General features: G+C 42.4%; 1 protein-coding gene and 1 pseudogene across 4 annotated transcripts in view; one reads left to right on the plus strand and one right to left on the minus strand.

The window, feature by feature from the left end:
* The window catches only part of LOC114910974 (glutathione S-transferase Mu 4 pseudogene), a 35,003-nt pseudogene extending 31,660 nt beyond the window's left edge, over positions 1-3,343 (minus strand).
* The window catches only part of LOC108934815 (tetratricopeptide repeat protein 28-like), a 283,873-nt gene that overhangs the window by 161,424 nt on the left and 102,398 nt on the right, over positions 1-20,051 (plus strand). For all 4 annotated transcript variants that reach the window (XM_018752936.1, XM_018752937.1, XM_018752938.1 and 1 more), the window contains 2 exons: positions 13,534-13,681; positions 18,769-19,041. In XM_018752936.1, the coding sequence (XP_018608452.1) occupies positions 13,534-13,681; positions 18,769-19,041 (421 nt within the window). The remainder of the gene's footprint in view (positions 1-13,533; positions 13,682-18,768; positions 19,042-20,051) is intronic.

Raw genomic sequence — 20,051 nt, forward strand, 5'->3', positions numbered from 1 at the left:
GATAATAAATGTTACTACTGTGATGATGAACAGAGTACACGGCGGAGGCTCGACCATAGTGCAGGATCGTTTATTCAGAATCAAAGGACTAGATGTGTTCTCGTGGTTGGGGATGGGCAAATGGTCGGTAAATCAGCAACCTGAACAGAGATGAAGATCCGAAAGTGGGCGGTTGTTATCAGACGTGGAACGGGCCTGGGGAACGATGAGGGACAGGAATTGGAAGAACAAGCAAGATAGGTTTCAGGATGCTGAGGGGTTGGTTATCTCGAGCGAGATTCTGCAACTGGGCAGAAGTGTCTTTTATTGCTGAGTGCTCCGATTAGAGATGCTGTTTGAGGTGCATGGTTGTGACAACTAAAATATTTATAATATACGGCATACTGTGTGTGTGCATAGGGGGGTGCGGTGACGCAGCGGGTTGGACCAGGTCCTGCTCTCCAGTGCTCTCCGGTTCCCCATGACCCCGTATGCAACAAGCGGTTCAGAAAATGTGTGTGTGCATATATATATATATAAATCTATAAGAGAGTATGTGTGTACAAAACATTAAATAAACGTTCACTTTTCCAGTGTTTGTTGGCATGTCACCTTTTTCCAATTGCTTTATTATTTCCACTTTAGTTTCAGTTGTGATCATTTTCCTTTTCTTTGATGCATCACCATCACTTGCGTTACATTTACGATTTGGTGCCGGAATTAGGCTGTAAAAACAAATAAATTAAGGCCAAATACAGTAACACACCAGACACTGTTAACAGCAACGTGGTTTGACTGAAAAGAACGAAGTCTGTCCTACCTTGGGCTCACATGCACCCGCCCACAAGCCGAGGAGCCGCTATAGACGTGCTATGTTTTGATGCACAACGCAAAGTAGCGCCCGTTTTTTATTATGAATCATTGTTTGTAACTCGAATTTTTAATATAATTGGCTTAATTATGAAGTTTTCATCTGATGATTACTTAAGGCTGATTAAAAAAAAAATTAACTCCTGGTCAATAAGGGGGTGGTTCGTATCTATGTGTTGTATGTAAATCAGACGTTTGTAAGTTAGGGACTGCCTCTACTTACTGTACTACTACACGTAATGGAATCATTGACAAGAAACTGTGTAAGGTGCCTGGAATATGGGGTGTGGGCAGGAGAACAAAGTGATATGCAGAAATGAGGGGCATTTAGTATATGATAATGTCAGCCAGCCCTACGTTAATATTACAGAGGATGAAAATTCCTAAATATTATTTATATACTGCTACATGTTTTTTCTTTTAAATCACCGGAGTCTTTAGTTAATGGAGTTTAAAATAGTTTTTTCTGCAATTCTATTTCTGACCTCCTCCAGTTTCTACTGTGAACAAGGGCAACCATTCTGTTAGAATATAATTGGAAGAGCAAGAAAAGTTCTGCTGCTTTTTCTACATGGATATTTTTCTTATATTGTCATATAGTCACCTTGGTGAATAAAGTGTGTGGGCTGGTAGCACTACACAGTATCTATTGTAAGTTGATTTGGAGAAAAGTGTCTGCTAAGTATAAAAAAAAAAAAAAAACATAAATATTAACTGATTTTCAAAAAGGAGTGTGCCATATTTATAAAAGTTGGCAAGATATTAATTTTATAAATAATCTCTGTTGTTGCATTTGGATGGCAGAAGAAATAATCACATGCACATACTAATTTTTTGAAAATTGAAGAAAATCAGCTTAAAAAGTACAGAGATATTAATAAGTACTTTTTGCCAGTAAACTGAATAAGGACACTTGTGGTTTCTGTAAACTTCAAGGCAAGTGAATACTGAACTCACAGTGTAAGAAATAGCTAAAAGAATAAATGCAGTGTAAATATAATACAGTTGACCGTTGAACAGTGGTCGAAAATCCAAGTATAACTTTTGACTCCCCGAAAACGTAACTATAGGTAACCTACTGTTAACCGGAAGCCTCACCAATAACATAAATAGTTGATTAACGCATATTTTGTATGTTATATGTATTATATTAGTCAAGTCAAGGGGCTTTATTGTCATTTGAACCATATACAGCTGGTACAGTACACAGTGGAACGAAACAACGTTCCTCCAGGACCATGGTGCTACATAAAACACAGAGTTACCAACATAGACTACTTAAAGTGCACAAGTGCAAGACTTGTACAAACAGTGCTAGACATTACATCAATTACTAAAACAAGACAGTAATTACTTAAACAGGACAATAGCTCCAGTGTCAGTCTAGTCCCTGAGTTTTGAGGAGTCTAATGGCTTGGGGGAAGATGCTGGTACACAGTCTGGCTGTGAGGGCCCGAATGCTTTGGTATCTTTTGACAGATGGCAGGAGGGTGAAGGGTTTGTGTGAGGGCTTCGTGGGATCATCTGCAATGTTGGCGGCTTTGCGGATGCAGCGTGTGGTGTAAATGTCCATGATGGAGGGAAGAGAGACCCCGATGATCTTCTCAGCTGTCCTTACTATCCGCTGCAAGGTCCTGCGATCCAAAACGTTACATTACGAAACCAAGTAGTGATGCAGCTGCACAGTATGCTCCCTGTAGAGTACAGTATAGTCCCTCTGTAGAATGTGGTAAGGATGGGGGGTAGGAGATGGGCCTTTCTCAATTTTTGCAGAAAGTAGAGATGCTGCTGGGCTTTCTTGGCTATGGAGCTGGTGTTGAGGGACCAGTTGAGGTTCTCTGCCAGGTGAACACCAAGGAATTTGGTGCTCTTGACGATCTCCATGGAGGAGCTGTTGATGTTCAGTGAAGAGTGGTAGCTCCGTGCTCTCCTGAACTCAACAATCATCTGTCTTGTTTTGTCCATGTTCAGGGACAGGTTGTTGGCTCTGCACCAGTCTGTTAGCTACTGCACCTCCTCTTTGTAAGCTGACTTGTCGTTTTTGCTGATGAGGCCCACCATGGTCATGTCATCGACGAACTTGATAATGTGGTTTGAGCTGTACATTGCTACGTAGTCGTGAGTCAGTAGAGTGAACACCAGTGGACTGAGCACACAGTTCGGGGGGAAGGCAGCACTCCCTGTAGCGATGTTGGAGATGTTGCTCCCGATCCAGACTAACTGAGGTCTCTGTCAGGAAGTGTTGGATCCTGTTGTAGACGGAGGTTTTCAGGTCTAGCAGGCTCAGCTTTCCAATCAGGTGCTGAGGTATGATTGTATTGAATGCTGAACTGAAGTCTATGAACAACATTCGAATGTACGTGACCTTTTTGTCCAGATGTGTAGGGGCCAGATGGAGGGTGGTGGAGATGTCATCATCTGTTGAGTGCTTTGGATGATTCGCAAACTGCAGGCGGTCTACTGAAGGGGGTAGCAGGGTCTTGATGTGCCTCATGATGAGCCTATTCCATGAAGATGGGTGTGAGTGCGACGGAATGGTAGTCATTGTGGTAGAACTTCTTCAGCATAGGCACGATGGTGGTGGCCTTGAAGCACGTTGGAGTGACGGTGCTGCTCAGGGAGATGTTGACGATGCCAGTGAGAACATTTGCCAGCTGGTCTGTATATCCTCTGAGCACTCTGCCATGAATGTTTTCTGGCCCAGCAGCCTTCTGTGGGTTGACTCTATGTACAGTTTTCCTCACGTCGGCTGTGGTAAAACACAGTATCTGGTCACTGGGAGGAGGGGTGGTCTTCTCGCTGCCACGTCATTCTGCGGCTCAAACAGAGCATAGAAGTTGTTCAACACATCTGAAAAGAAGGCATCACTGTCGCAGGCAGGTGATGTTGTCCTGCTGTTGGTAATGGCCTGAATGCCCTTCCACACCTACCACATCTTGCCATTGTTCAGGAAATGGTTGTGGATTCTCTGGCTGTGTGCGCACTTTGCCTCCCTGATGCCCCGGGACCGTTTGGCCCTCGCTGCTCTTAAGGCTGCCGTTATATGCTTGTTTTTTTTTACAATAAAGTAAGCTAGACAATAGAAAATGTTAAGAAAATCATAAGGCAGAGAAAATACATTTACAGTACTATACTGTACGAGCTGCTCACACAGATAACATTATCCTACACACCGCACAAAACCACAGTTCTTTTGTGGACTGTAACTTTAAAAAAAAACTTTTATCATAGATTTTTGTAATATTTTTTAGTTAATGAGTAAAAAGATCAAATATGCTAAATATTTTATGCATTTATGACATACTGTATACTGTACTAGACATGGTTGTTTTGGAACTGTTAGTCTTCTGCGCACTGTCAGCATTTTATGTATGTGCGTAAAGGTTTACACAGTCTTTACTTTTCTTTTTTTCTTAAGAAATATGTGAAATTTATTGTAGTAAACAATAAAATAGACTAATTGTTACAGTAGTACAGTATGTACTACAGTTAATTTTATGCAGTTATGATTTAATACCTGATCTTTACGTTTGTTTACATTTCTCTCGACTGTGAATGGTGCCATGTACTGTCTGTAAGTGACTGTGTGTTTTTATAATAGATTTGTGTATTTTTTATGGTATTAAATGATAAAATAGACTAGTATCTACATATATTTTATGCACTCATGCCATACCTAACTTTTCCTTAATTTTTTTGATATCTGTAGGCTTCGCGGTTTGTTTGCGAGTTTTTTCAAATTATATGGAATCTCCAACAAAATTTAATATATTTATTATATGGATGGATTTTTTTTTAAGGAGAAAAAATCTGCGTATAAGTGGACCCACGCAGTTCAAATCCATACTGTCAAAAGGTCAACTGTACTGTACTCATTTCCCCCTGTTTTGAAAATATACCTTCACATCTCATCTCAGGTCCTTCAAGTCCTTCTTATAAGTGTTTTCTTATCTTCAGTGTAACTGGGAGGCTGCACAGATCCAAATTGTGGTGTGTGACTTGATTAATCAACAGTAATGTCATCTAGAGAAAACTACAGAAATATGTAAACTGAGATTTTTATTTATATATTAATTATATACTGTATGCGGGGGGGGCGCGGTGGTGCAGTGGGTTGGACCAGGTCCTGCTCTCTGGTGGGTCTGGGGTTCAAGTTCCGCTTGGGGTGCCTTGCGACGGACTGGCGTCCCATCCCTCTCCAGCCTTACGCCCTGAGTTGCCGAGTAGGCTCCGGTTCCCCACGACCCCGTATGGGACAAGCGGTTCAGAAAATGTGTGTGTATATACTGTATGCATTTCCACACACACACACACAAGCATTTTTATTTAACTCATGCTTTCCTTCCAACCAACTTACTCTTAAGCTTCTTAAGTTATTGTCCCGTGTAAGTACCTTGCTCAAGATCTTTAAGCATCTCCTGGTATATGATGAAAGAAGTCTGTGTAGAGTTAAACTGCTACAGCATAGCTTTGGCAGTGATGTCTGCCTGCTGAGCCACCGGGGTCTGTGAATGTGCTGAATTTAAGTGTGTTTATGTGCCGATTGCTCGGGAGACCTTTGAATCTGCATTCCAGAAGCCTATTTGCCGCTCTGCTCTGTGGCTGGGCACTCTTAGGGGTGTCGACTGTGGACTGTGCTGCTGACTCCCAAATTTTCCAGGCTTAAACCATCCCCCCCCACCAGTTCCACTCTCCCCATCCATAGTTTGATTCTGGCACTGAATCATGTATGATGTCCATGCAATAGAATCAAAGGCATGCCTGGTGCCGCGATTCCTTTCTTATCAGCAATGGGGATCTTAATAAATGAGTCGGGCTTTCAAACTCAAAGCACTGGCTAACAACGAGGCCTCACAGCTGACTTTTGTTTGTTTCCTGGGGAGCTCATACTGCAGACATGGAACTTTCCTTTCACAAAGTGCCTAATCATTCCATTTCATGTTCTCAGCTTGAGAATGATTTGCCCCAAAGCATTTCTAAGTCCTTACTGTGGAGAGGGGATGGGGAAAATTTCACAAAGCGTTGCGCAAAGCTCACCAAGCAAAACGATGACCACCGTGATTGATGAGCTCAGTATGTTCTACCAGAATAAAATCCTTGTTTTTCTGTAATGATAATTACGTTTCAAATCATTAAGTGTCCGTTTGAGCTTATTTTGAGTGCTTTTAAGACCAGCCTAGGGCAGCAGAGAGTATTTTGGATTCAGCTGCTGCCTTAAGACCAGAAGGATCTAGATCCAGGATCCAGAAGTCCCCCTTCTTGTTTTAATACTCCTCAGCAAGGTACTTGCTCTGAGATTGCTCCAGTACTCACCTTCCCTCAGAAGAAGTTGGAGTTCAGTTTTTGATGGAAATTCTCATTCCTTTAAATGCTAGTGGACTAGTGTGGTTCATTAGGTTCTCAACAGTAATCTTTAGGGCATAATGAGAGTTGTTACTTTGGTGGATCTTCACCAGGAAACTGGTTCAGATCTATAAATTTAAATGTGAAACTTATGTCCTCCTTACTCTGCTTTTAATTTTGAAGAGGTCAAGTTTAGCTGTGCATGTCTTGACCTTGTGAACATACAAAGGTTGTTTGAAAAGATTGTGGATTATACCTGTCATTCTGCATATGAAGATTGCTTGGTTTTTGGGACCCTTTTCCTTTTCAAAGCACTTTTCTTAGCACCCTGTACACTTATTGCTCTGCTCCAAAAACTTCTCAAAGATGTGTAGCAGTGATTTTTTTTTTTTTGATATTTTCTTCAAGACAGCTGCCATAAATTTTTTTCATGTCTTCATTAGATAATTTTTTTCCCCTGCAAAACTCATCCTCTGAAACATCACTTTCTAATTGACATCAGTATTGCAAAACGGGTCAAATAGAAAGTAGAAAGTAGTCATACTACATGTCTACAGTCACAAGGCCTTGGCCTTGAGCCCGCCACCACTGTGCAGTACAGTGAGTCTCAAAACATTTCAGTTAACCCTTGTAAATGCTCCATGATGGGTTTTAACCTGTACACCTCCTTAAGTGAAGTCGCAAATACTTCCTGATCTGTATATTTCGCTACTGGAACTCTATCACTGTCAGTCCTTCTTGTTCCTTGAGATGTTGGCTCTTTGTGGACACCATACTGGGCCCACCTGTACCCATCTTGGGTGGCCCGGTCATGGTTCGAGTGGAAAATGGAGAATTTCAGTCTGCTAAGACAGAAAACTTTTTAAGAGAAGTTCAAGTGCCCCTCAGGGTTAGTGTTTAGTGGGGCAGGCTAGAGAAAAGGATGGTGTTTTGTGTCTGAGGTAGGAGGGCTGGCCATGTGATGGCCTTGGCCACCTGATCTTGGTGACATTGTCGGGTTCATTTGAGGCAGAGGAAGTCAAACAGCTTTTGCTCCATGGCAGTGAAGGAACTGTGCGCTGTTTCAGCGTCTACTAAGAACTGCTAATCATAGCTGGGATGGTCACAGCAGCATGCCTATTAAGAGCAGATATCTTGTGTTAGACTTCAAATCCTGCTCTTCCACTTACTGTTGCACCAGGGACCATACAGATTAACTGCTCTTCCCACACGAGAGCAACGGACCTTCTTTGTTGCCCACATTTAATGGCTCATCATCACTCGCCGTCTGGCTGCTGATTGATTAAAGCAGAATTTGTAATTAATACTTGTGTAATGGAGAACAGCTCATCTTGGCTTCCCAGACAGGATGATGTCCAAGGAGGGATGAGTACTGTGTCAAGGGAACTGCAAAGCAAGGCCATTTAGAAGTACAGTTCTTTGTAGCCTGCACTGAAGGAAATTTATAAGGGTCCAAGTTAGGATGATGTGGTCCAGTTCAACCAGTGTGTCCGTGTTGGATCGAGGAGTGCTGAAGTTTAAGGTTGTGCTTTCTTTACCTACCCTTGTCAGTTCGTCTTATATGAATCACTCATGGCAGGTTCCCCCCTTTCTTCTTCTGTGTCACTGCTTAAACATTGTTCTAGTGGAGAATCATCCTTTTCAACAGGATCTTTCTTTGTCTTGTATTTAATTGTTCCACACATCCTTTTTTGCAACTTATGCAAGATGTGGCAAATAGTGTCCACAACATTGATTTCAACCTTTTACTCTGACCTTTTCTATTTTAGATCACACAGTTTTACTTATCTCTCACATGATACTTGAATTATTGCTGCTACTACTGTTTGGTCGTGAATCGATTTAAACAATTTGAATATAGAAATAATTTTCATGATTCAGCTTCAGGATAGGATTACATAGGGTAATACTTTATTAATCCCTTCAGGGAAATTCCCAGGTATGAGGCCTTCCTTCAGCTCTAGTTGAGCTAGGTACTTATTCTAAATTTCTACTGTAAAATGTAAGCAGCTATGTGAATGGGTAAATCACTATAAGTAGCCAAACATTGTAAGTTACATTGAAGAAAAATGTCAGGTCACTGACTTAATTTTAAAAGAAAATAGACACTTTAAATTAAGGGAACAGCAGCACACCAGTTTGTGCAGCAATTTGATCATTTTATGTTTAACTGCATTGTATGAAAGTTGATGATTTTTAATGTTCTGAAGCCCATGTGTTCTGTTCCCATGTACGGCACTCCCACTATGCTGTACCTCTCCCAAAAGCAAAGGCTTATTCATGTTTACTAATGGCTCAGGGCTTGAGTGAGACTCAAGACAAGGAACATTTCTTTCGATAAACCATCTAGTGGTCTTGGATCTGAAAGTACAATCAGAATTAGACATACCCCTATGGAGTATGAGCCTTAGTTTCTGCATTACGTGGAGATTAGGGTGACATGCCAACACAGTGCCTTTAGTCTGCTGCTGACTGTCATCACATATAAGCTCTGTTTTTGAGTTTCAATGTAGAAAGTGCTAATTTTCCTTCTGAAGCTCTGGAAGATTGCTAAAGGTGGTACGGTACTCCTGTGTGGAGCAAGGCTTGGATGGCTGTCTAATGAGGACAAAGAGAGCACATGGTGTAAGAAGTCTCAACAAGGCACTAGCATGTGGCCAATGCAGACTTCTGATGGGCTACAGGGACAAGGACCAGCAGTACATGGTGCTAGGAGCCTTGTTCAAGTAAAGGGTTCTGCTCCAGGAATGATGCCAGTGTTTTTTGCTTAGCTCATGTCACTTTGGTGAACATTCCTACTTGGATACATTACTGGTGGCCTCACTGTGAACTGTGCCCAGGTTTTGGTTCTGGGAACTCGTCCTTCACCCTTCTTCCTTTCAGAATATTAGATCAATGCTGCTGCCTGTGCACAAGGTTGACAGTTGCCCTGGGATTTTTAAGTGCATATTTGACATCTTTTGTACCCCAGTTTCAGCAGTGTCACTTGGAGGTGCCACAATCAAATCTGAAGGACTGGAGTTTAACACCAACCTTAGACCAATGATATTTTCATGTTATTCCTGAAACTAGGCAAGAATATCTACCAACTAATCAAGAGCTATAAAGGCCATGTTTTCCTTTTTGTGGTCAGGTAAATTTCCATTTATTGCCTCTTCTGTACCATGTGACAATATGAACTCATAATACCATCCTTCTAACCTGTCTTTCCCAGTAAACTCTGTACTTCTGTTGGGTCTTGGAGTCAGACAGGACAGACTCCAAAGGCAGTCTTTGCAGTGTAGCATGGGAAATGATTTACTTGGGTCAAGGGGACGTTTAGACAGTGAGGGGTATGTGGAGACCATGTTGCTCTGGGTGTGGGGGTGTAAGTGGGTGTGTGTTTGTGTGTGGGGGAGCAGTACCTGCTGTCAGCCCAGAAGTGTCATTCGTTTTTTATCAATCTGCCTGCAGGTGCTCTCCCAGCTAGGCACCCAGACATGCAGTGATGCCTCCTGCTGGTCAGCGTTGGCAGGAGCTGGAGTCGTCAACATGCATTTACTACATGCATTTTAAAAAAAGAGTATTAATTTCAGCAAATACATGAGGACAGTACACATCTGCCTGATGGTTGCCTGACAGCTCCTTCTGTTAATGAATCACAGGCTTGTTTTCTGTACCAGAGTAAATAGTACAGTATGCCAGTACTATCATTTATAATCATTTTGCCATCATTTTACCATGACTTTATGTACACAAAAAAAGGTCACACAAAAAATGAGTGTATTTCCCTACTATGTAGTGTTCATGTAGATGAATTCCACACAGGGCAGTTCCTAATGAGTTTTTTTTTTTTTTTTTGGGACAAACCAAGGAGCCCAGGGAGTTTGTTGATAGTGTGACCTTGTGTGTGAGAGAGAGTTCTATCGTATCATTAATGAGTGAATGTGTAATATTTATAAGTGCTTCAAACAAACAGACATGAAATATTTACAGAAAAAGAAAATTTAAGGACCCCTGTGCTCACACTCACCTACATTTACCTGCGGCATTTACATCAAAACACAGGCAGAAATGGACCTGAAATCTGTGGTGTTGCTTCAGTATTTACGGTTATAAATCATGTACAAACAGTAAAAATGTGAGGACCTCCTTTTGTCCCAGTGCACAAATTCAAGTGAGTGATCAGTTTCATTTGAGTTTTGTCCTGTTGCACTTTGGTTTGTTTATCGGTCCCAGATTTTTCTCCTCATTTTAGCCCTGCATTAGATTGCTAAAACATGCCTGAGGCTTGTGATGCAACTCTCAGTTCTTACTGTTTTCTGCATTGTGTTCACTAAGTGCAATAAATGATCATGTAGACGCTTGCAGGTGTTGAAGAGGGTTCTTGATTTCTGAAATCCTTTGAGGCACTTTGGCTTCTCTTGTGAGCGGCGCAGCGAATAGTGCTGTTGTCTCACATCTCCTGGGTGGTGCAAGAGGATGTGGATTCGATCCCCACTCAGTCTTTGTGGAGTTTACAGGTTCTCCCCATGTCTCCATTGGTTTCCCCCAGTGCTTCGGTTTCCTCCCACAGTTCAAAGTCATGCTGTTCAGGTTCACCCGTAGTGTGTGAGTGATCGAGAGCATATGTTCCATTGATGTATGGATGAGCGGTCCATTGTAAGTAGTGTACAGTACTAGTAATGTAAGCCACCTTGGTGACTAAGGTGTGTGGGCTGATAACACTTCGTAGAGTTTGTTGAAAGTCGCTTTGGAGAAAAGCGTCTCCTAAATGAGTAAATGCAATCTTTTTCCAACTGTGTTTTCGATATGTAGAGGAAGTTACGCAGATTGACAGGTTGATGTCGTTTTAGAAAACAGACGTGTGCACTGGTGTCTGTTGGCTTATGAGGCATGGTGTGTGGTCTAGGTTGGCCACAGGTGGGATTAGGGTTACAGTGTTTACATGCAGTATAAGTGGTGACTGAAGGTGTGTTTTATACTTCTTTCTGCACCACCAGAACACTCAAACGCAAAAAATTGTTTTATTTATGCATTGCTGTTTCTAGCAGCAAAAATGTGCAGCCACACAACAGAAATCACGTTATTGCCTGATGTAACTCTGTATATTGCAGGCACTCTTTAGGTAGGTCTACTAGGAAACAATGTAAACTGTGTGCTTGTGTGTGTGAGTAATAGAGATGAGGGAAGGGGGGCTGGATGAAATCTCTGCTTAACCTTTTTTATTCAAATTAAATATGTTATAGTAAAACTCCAAGGGCAACCGCAAGAAGCACATCAAATATTGATAGCACCAAGCTACATAATTTCAGTCACAGTTTGTTGTACTACTAACGTAGATCTCACATTTTTATTTTGAATTCTCATTATTATTGAAAACGTGTTGCATTCACGGTGCATTGTGATTTGGGCGGTGGTCGGGGCCGAGTGCCCGGCCGACCCAAACCTTGGGCGCCATCTCTGGTTTTTGGGACCACCTCCCTGGGGAGGTGTTCCGGGCATGTCCCACTGGGAGGAGGCCTCGGGGCAGACCCAGGACACGGTGGAGAGACTATGTCTCCCGGCTGGCCTGGGAACGCCTTGGCGTTCCCCCAGAGGAACTGGAGGAGGTGTGCGGGGAGAGGGAAGTCTGGAGGACTCTGCTCGGACTGCTGCCCCCGCGACCCGGCCCCGGATAAAAGCGGAGGAAGATGGATGGATGGATGGATGGACGTGTTGCATTCCCCACATTTTATATTATGTTTAGAATTTCTAATTAGAAGTTCTTCTAATATTTACATTTAGAAGAGTTTTTATCATCTACAGCCATCTGATAGCATGCATGTGTGTCTGTTTTTGCCCACCATGTTCATCTGGGTGTGTTTGTTTGTGTCTGTGTGCAAACATAAATTTCAGCACTTCTGGGTACGAAAGGTCCAAAAATTTGTAATGCCTTCATTTATTTTTTTAACTAAAAGTACTAAAGCTTTGGCATCAACTTTGATATATTTTACTGTTAATTCCCAACTGTATGTAAAGAAGTGTGGTGTGAGGAAATGTCCTTCCCGATGGTCAGTTGTACCACTTCATGATCCCTCTAAAAGGTGTGTATGAATTCAGTATTTCACTGTCTTAGCATCCACATGCCCCTGCAGGTCAGCAGAAAGAGGAATCAGTCACAGGAGTTTTCTCTTTGATGTGGGGTATACCCCTCATTTAATTCACATTGCACCATTTCTGTGGCTCAGAGGGGTGTGTAACCTGTGTGAAAGTAGTCACACAGCCCATGTAATCAAAAGGAGCAGTGCATTCAAATGTCTGCTGTCTCCTGGAGCTGAACATTCTGTCTCTCAGAGCCATGCATGCACAAGGCACAATTAATATAGAACCAGCACGGCGGCCCATGCGCTTCTATAATAACATGCTTAGACCAAAGGTTAATGCTTCCAATATAATCTCTGTCCCCATTCATTTAAATGAAGTTTAGGGTGGGGGGGCAGGAGGAATGTAATCAGCAGTTGCTGAGGCAGAGGCAAAATAAATTACTGGTCTTCATAAAATCCATGTCATGTCTCATTTTATCTAAACCCCTTCCTGCTCAACACTGGCTGTGATGCTCCTTAGATTTAATGAAAAGGCATTGTTGATACTAATTACAAATTAGTTTTATGTAATTTGCAGGCTACTGGTCCAAAATCTGCAGGAATGTACATACTTGTTTGTATGGCTGGTCCTCAGCAGGGGAACATCATGTTGGAAAGAAGTACTGTTGTGTGGAGGTATCTAGTCCATGGTGTACTCTTGAACAACCTCTCTCTCTGAGCCTTCAGGATAGGTTCTGGACCACTGTGACCCTGACTTGGACTAAGGAGTTGCAAATAGTGAGCATGTGAGTGTTTGTGCTGTGTGTAAAACTCGAAAGTATTGCCAGTAGAAGCAGCAGGAGATATCTTCATATCTTCCTCCTCTTTAGTGGTGTTATATTTTGGGGTATTTTACCTGACCACAGAGTGGACTTTGAAGGCTAGACCAGTAAGAAGCAGCTGAAAGTGATATGTGATGAAAGGGGCCAGTTGATACCTACATGGTAGGTGGTCTTGTTGGATTGCCTTATTGAAATTTTTCACAATTGTCAATGTCAATCGAGGGAATGGTCCCAGCATGTTGTGACTTGTTTCCTTTGTTCATCCCTCATTTTGTACGCAAACATGCTCTTCTGCTGTGCAGGCAGTGTGGCACACATCAAGGGCAAGTCAACCTTCTGTCTGTCCCACCTCAGTGTTACTGTGTGTATTTGTATGTGTGTGCATCTCTGTGATTGTCCTGTGATGGAATGGACTACTTTGTGATGATTGTATCTCTCTGTCCCACTTTTTATAGGCATACTTCCGACAGGGTGTTGCCCTTCAGTACCTGGGGCGCCATGCCGATGCGCTGGCTGCCTTCGCTTCTGGCCTGGCCCAGGACCCCAAAAGCCTGCAGTTGCTTGTGGGCATGGTGGAGGCCGCCATGAAGTCACCTTTACGAGGTATGTGTGTATCAATGTTGTGTGGTTTCCCTGATAATGTTTGATAGATTTGGTCTCCAGATCCTGGCACTTTTGTATGGTATGACAGTGACACAGTAAACATTTCTTTATTGCTCTCACTTACCCAAGAGCAATTGACACACTGACTGACACTAAGTGACACTCATACAGCTTCTGAAACGTCATTCTAATACTTTTCAGTTGCCTGCCAGTCGACCAGTGAATGTCTTTCCATCCTGTACTCTCATTATCGTCATGTCTACGTTTTTGCTAAAGGAACCCACTGGGTGAATTTTGGTTATTTGGAGGTAGACAGCGAAATACTGGGATGTTCCAGAACTTGGTCATCCCACTCAATGCTGGCATGTGTCCCCCCCACCCCCCTCACCCCTCTCCTCCTGCTGTGGAATTACCCAGCCATCCTGGCCCATTGGGAACTTTGATATTTACTGTCCACAAAACCACTGAATTTCATAATGGCTTCCGCTCTGGGTGAGAAAGTCTGAAGATTAATTTCATGTTTTGTCGACCAGTGTCTCCAGTGGTGATGTGATTCAATGGAAAAAGCTTTCTTTCACTATAATCAATCAATCAATCAATCAATCAATCAATCCAATCAATCGGTTTATTTATCAAATGCACAATACAACATACAGCAGTAGTTGCTGGCAATTAAACGTCTTTTTCGCAAGCTCGGGGGGGATATATATAAAAGTAACAACTTACATTAAGATTGCAAATAGGTTAAAAGCATTTACAATACAACACAATAGGAATTGGGTAACACTAATAACTATTAAGTAAAACTATTAATGAACGAAAGCCAGATGAGTTGTTGAATTTGGATGGTGCTTGACTGTTCAGGATCCTGACAACCTGGAGATAGAAGTTGTCCCACCGTCTGATTTTGATTTGATACATTGGTAGCGTTTGCCAGACGGTAGGAGAGAAAATAGTGTGTGACCAGGATGACTGGGGACCTTGAGGATAGCCCTGGTCTTATTAAGGCAACTTGCTGCTGCAGGATGTACGTATCTGTGTTTGTCCAGGACACGAGGAGAAGGTAGCAAGCAGGCCTGCCACTGCTGCTGAAATGTGTTTACCAGGAGCTCAGCCAGCATGCATCTCCACATCTTGGCAATGGCCTTTCAGAACAAAGCTCATTTCATCTCCTAGTTGTTTCCTCTTCTTCGTAGTCCCAACCCCCTCCAACGTGCTGCGCAATGCAACTTGCCAGGTATCAGGCCCTGGATTAGGGACAGTTATTCTCCGTACAGCCTTTCTGGAGGGTGTCACAGGCTATCAGAGTCTTGTCGATAAAGAAGGCTGTGGGGGTTCAGGACGACGGATTCTCACTCACTCTCTCTCCCTCCTTTCTTCTCACTTTCTCGCTCTCCACCACACCAGCACTTGGTCATCCTGTTGCCCTTTGGACGTTTCCTGCTCTTCTTTTCTTGTCTTTCTTATTAATAGAACTGTTTTCTTTTGAGAGTCATTTTTGGTCACCTGAGCACTCAAGCTGCTCTTTATTTTAAATGGCTAGCAACTGAAAAAGTGTGTTTTAAAGATTGTTTAAAAAAAAAAAATCAAAATCATATCTTAAAATTTTTACATATACATTTATTTATTTAGCAGAGAAAAATATTCATATAAAATGAATAAATTATTACGATTTACACACCTGACTCCTGGTTTCACTTTTTTCCACCTGCTATACTTCTATTTTTCTACCATACACTTTCCTCTAAACCAGCATAAGGTAATTACACACCTGTTATACCAGATGAGAAAAACTGGATCTCATTAAATATCCATTTTGTGCTTAAGCTAAGGGACACAAGAGGTTCACGTGCTTCCAGCCACTATAGTATAAATCCCTATAATTCATATAATACAGTTTGATGGGATTTGTGACCTACAAAGTTGTCAGAACGGAAGCCCCATCATAGATTGGGGACCAGTTGACCCAGCAGGTGAGAGGTCATGATTGGACTCAGGCAGTCTGGACACAGCTGATCAGTTAATAGCAACTGCCCACCTGTGGGGGACGGGGTGGTCACCTGATACCATAATTAAACACACTGTTTATACAATTCCCCCTTCTTCTTCGTTGAACTTTTGATGGCGGCTTGGCAGGTGCTGAGATGTCCACAGATGAAACAATGCTTAGCCTTGCATGGACTTTGGAATAAAACTAATGTTCTACCTAATCTCTGTACTTAGACCTCTAACTGATATTGTGCTGTATGAGTTTGAAGAGTGCAATACTGAGGTGTGTAAGTTAGTATGTATAAATAATGGTCTCAAAGGAGGTGGTGGTCCAGCAGTGAGATTACAGGTGCATAAGGCCACACAAAGGGAAAGTATAGACAAAAGACCTTTTCATCAACCTTTTTTTACTATGACAACTCAGTGGACAATTAATCTGTGAAGACTTTACACCTTCTTGTGAATCCTTCACATTTTAATTGCATAAAGTCCTCATTACAGAGGACAGACAGAATAACTTGGTTCCATGGATTGACTGGCTGTGGAGGCAGAAGAAGGGTTCTGAACCACGTGATTTTGTGCATGAGTCTCTCTGGTAGTAGACAGCTTCCCTGTACACCGGAACACTCCGGAGAAGAACGGCACTCTGTGGTCTGTGGAACATGGAGAGGAAACGCTGCTTCACTGCCTTCAGAATGAGAAAAAGAAGGATACGAGGGATTAAATGTGGAGGACAGTGATTTATCATCTGAAACACGCAGGGAACGATGCTGTATATCGCTGAAAAACCATTTGGTGGAAGGAAACGGAGAAGGCAGACAGTGACACTGAGAACACGATGGAAACATGGAGACACACGCTGCTTGTTAATATTCTTGATACGCGTCCATCCTGACCACTTGCTGTGCTGTCTCCTGCCTCCGCATGTGCCCTGCTGCGTTGTGCAGGTGTGTGGGTGACAGCAGGGCTCCTTGTTCTTTTCCGCTGACTGCTTTACACATTGCCTTCAGGAGTCCGAAGTGCTGCCAGCACTCTCTGGTTTTTTCTGACACCATCCAGTATGTCATTATGAATGAAACTATATGCAAGGAAGGAAGTAAATTTTCACAACCTGTACTCACAACAAAAACAGAATGTTTCTCTCTGGGTGTATCTGCACATTTGTTTATGTAAATGCATAAATTTTTGTGTTTCTATCAGAGGAAGTACATGCATTTAAACATCCGTGACTAGGAGGCGGTGCCGTTTTCCCATCTGGCAGGGACACTGGACCCAATTTGCATTGCTGAAAATGTGCCAACGGTGCTAGCACCTAACAGTGCAGAATGTGCTAACAGTACCCATCAGCTGCACTCCTTCCACCGTGTCCCAGCATCCCTCTGACAGAGGTGGGGCCAGGCTCTGAGTAACAGTTCTCTATGGCCCGCCTTTGATTTATGCTTGTGCCTGCAGCTTCAACCCTTCTGGAGGTCACCTTGGGCCATCTTGGACTCCTGTTTTGCTGTTGTCATTGATGCATGGAAAGCAATCGCTGCAGTGTTGTGTTGGAAAGGAGTTCCAGCTAATGCACTGGTCCCTGAGAGATGGTAAAGACACTGATCAGTAGTCAGTGTGCTCCTCTAGCTGTGACAGGTGCTCTTTGTGAGGATCTTCTGTATTTTATATATATGTGTATGTATATATACAGTATATGGATATATATCAACATGGTATCAAGTCACAAGGATGAGAAGAGGGCAATTGTGATAGATATGGCAATCCCAAGCAATAGCAATATCAGAAAGAAGAAGCATGAGAAGATTGAGAAGTACCAAGGGCTGAAGGAATAATTGGAACAGATGTGGAAGGTGAAGTCCAGAATGGTCCCAGTGACTAGCACTTAGGGCTGTGAACCTCAAACTGGGAGAGTGGCTCCAGCAGGGAACAACATCTGAAGTCTCTCTCCAGAAAAGTGGAATCCTAGGAACAGCTAAGATACTGCGCAGAACCCTCAAACCACAAAGCCTCTGGTAGAGGACCCAAGGTTGAGGAAGACTGACACACCACCCCATGTGTGGGTGAGCAAACGATATATATATATATATGTGTATATTGTGGTGCACAGCGCCGTGGGTTTGTATGGGGCAAAGAAGGACACAGAAGCAGCGTTCATAACGAACAATTTATTAGAACACCGGCACCAAGGAAATAACACTCTCAGTCCGAGGACCCCGTTTCTTCCAGGACCTGCGCTTACAGCCTGCCTTCCTAGGCAGCTTAGCACCCCAGGCTCTTCCCCAACACCCTGGCAGGCACAGCCACCCCATTATTATCTCCGTAAATGCCCCTAGCGATTACACACAAATTTAACATTATTTCCCATAATGCAACTATTTACATTAAGCACACACTCCCTCCTAAAACAGTAACGCGGGGTCGTTACAATATATACATATATACATAAAATTTCTATAGAAAATTTCATTACTCGATATTCAGTAGCTGATTTATATGCAAGAATCCAGGGTTGCCTGAAAAATTACAAACTTCTTGACCCACAGAGTGATGCTTTCACATGACATTACTGCAGTAGTGGTTGAATACAGATGACTTTTAAGACAGCCCCACTGCAATCCCAGTTTTTCAAATGTCTTGAAAAAATTAAAGTAGTAGGAAAATAGAGCCCCCATTTACCCTAATGACCTGAAAAATAACCTGTGTGTACTCCCAGAGCTTAGCAACTTTTCTGCGATTCACACTTGTTCTTTGGTCATCTTAATGAGTTCTTGCTCTGTTTTTTAAGACCATGAAGGATTCTGCTGAACATAAACCTCTCCTTGATACAACTGGAAAGTCCTGTTTTTCACAGATACCAAATAACCAATATCTGTCCATGTAAAGGCTTGTGGAAATGTATGTTGTGTCCTGTGCAAATGATGCATTTTTAAAACGTTTTTCAGATTACATAATTTTAGGCTAGTGATTCATGGTATTGCGGTTCTAATCATTTGGTTGTGTATGAGTGTTCTGGATTTCAGTTTTGAGAATGTGGGACAGCAAACATTGGCCTTGGCCCTACTTCTCTTGGTTCCATGTCTCCTCTTCTTGCACCATTACAGAGACTCTGGAGCCCACATACCAGCAACTGCAGAAGATGAAGCTGGACAAGAGCCCCTTTGTGGTGGTGTCAGTCATTGGCCAGGAGCTTCTGACGGCTGGCCACCACAGCGCCTCTGTGGTTGTTCTGGAGGCTGCACTCAAAATCGGGACCTGCAGCCTCAAGCTGCGTGGCTCTGTCTTCTCCGCACTCAGCTCTGCATACTGGTCACTCGGCAGCACCGAGAAGAGCACCAGCTACATGCAGCAGGACTTGGAGGTAGCCAAGACTCTAGGTGAGTGATATGGGGAACAGCTGAAAAAAATTCATGGAGGAGAGATCCTCCCTGCTTATAGATATGCTAATAACTCAGCCACTTTCTAGAAGTCATCTAATTTGTAAAGTTCAGCTTTTGGTTTGACAGATCTTAACAACATGTGACAGATTTTGTTTTGTTTTAGAAGCGTGTTTGATGGATAGATAATTGTTGAGTTAATTGATGGGACTGTGGAGGAACAATGAGAAATAGCTCAGCTGCGTAACTTTATGATAACTACGCATTTTTAACATTAGCATTTATTATTTCCTGTATTAGTATACATAGCTACTCCCCTTTCCACCCCTCACAAGACCACACTTGTGACTTTCTATATCTAAAGAAGACGTCAAGGAGCTGAGGGAACCAGGAAAGGTTTATGTGGGTTGTCATTTTTGTCATTTGGATTTCTTATTTGCAGATTTCTTTAGTGCACTGGTCAATAGGAGCCTCACTTTGACCTTAAAGGTTCCCACCCCTGATAATTCTTAAACAGGACACCCTAATATTTCACATATTCGTGTTGACTGCCTTGTGAAATGTCAGTGCTGTTTACATGCATCCCTGATGTCCTTAGATCTACTAACTGTTCAAAAATACAGCCACTGAGCACTTGTCAGTATGGTTAAAAGTAAAGGACTTGGGCTGATTTCTCATTCATATGAAGTGGATGCCTCTCTAACCATGAAATGCAGCATAAGGTGGCCAGGCCTCCTAATTGGAGAAGTACACAGTGAATAATTAATCACAGCAAATGATTCTTTTAAAGAACTCTTTTTTTTTCCTAGTTCATGTTATTTCAGTCCTTAATATATGACTGTCTATAATGCTGATCTTATTAAATAATGCTTTTGAATGAAAATGATGTATGTCTGTGTGATTTATTCCTTCAATATCACCTCAAGGCTCTTGAATAATGGTCTGCACTTTTTAAGTTACATTGCTTGGACCATTGGGTTTGTTTTTAGATAAGGCAGTTTTATTCCATA

Source organism: Scleropages formosus, chromosome 1, assembly GCF_900964775.1.
Source record: "Scleropages formosus chromosome 1, fSclFor1.1, whole genome shotgun sequence".
In the NCBI taxonomy this organism is placed as follows: Eukaryota; Metazoa; Chordata; class Actinopteri; order Osteoglossiformes; family Osteoglossidae; genus Scleropages; species Scleropages formosus.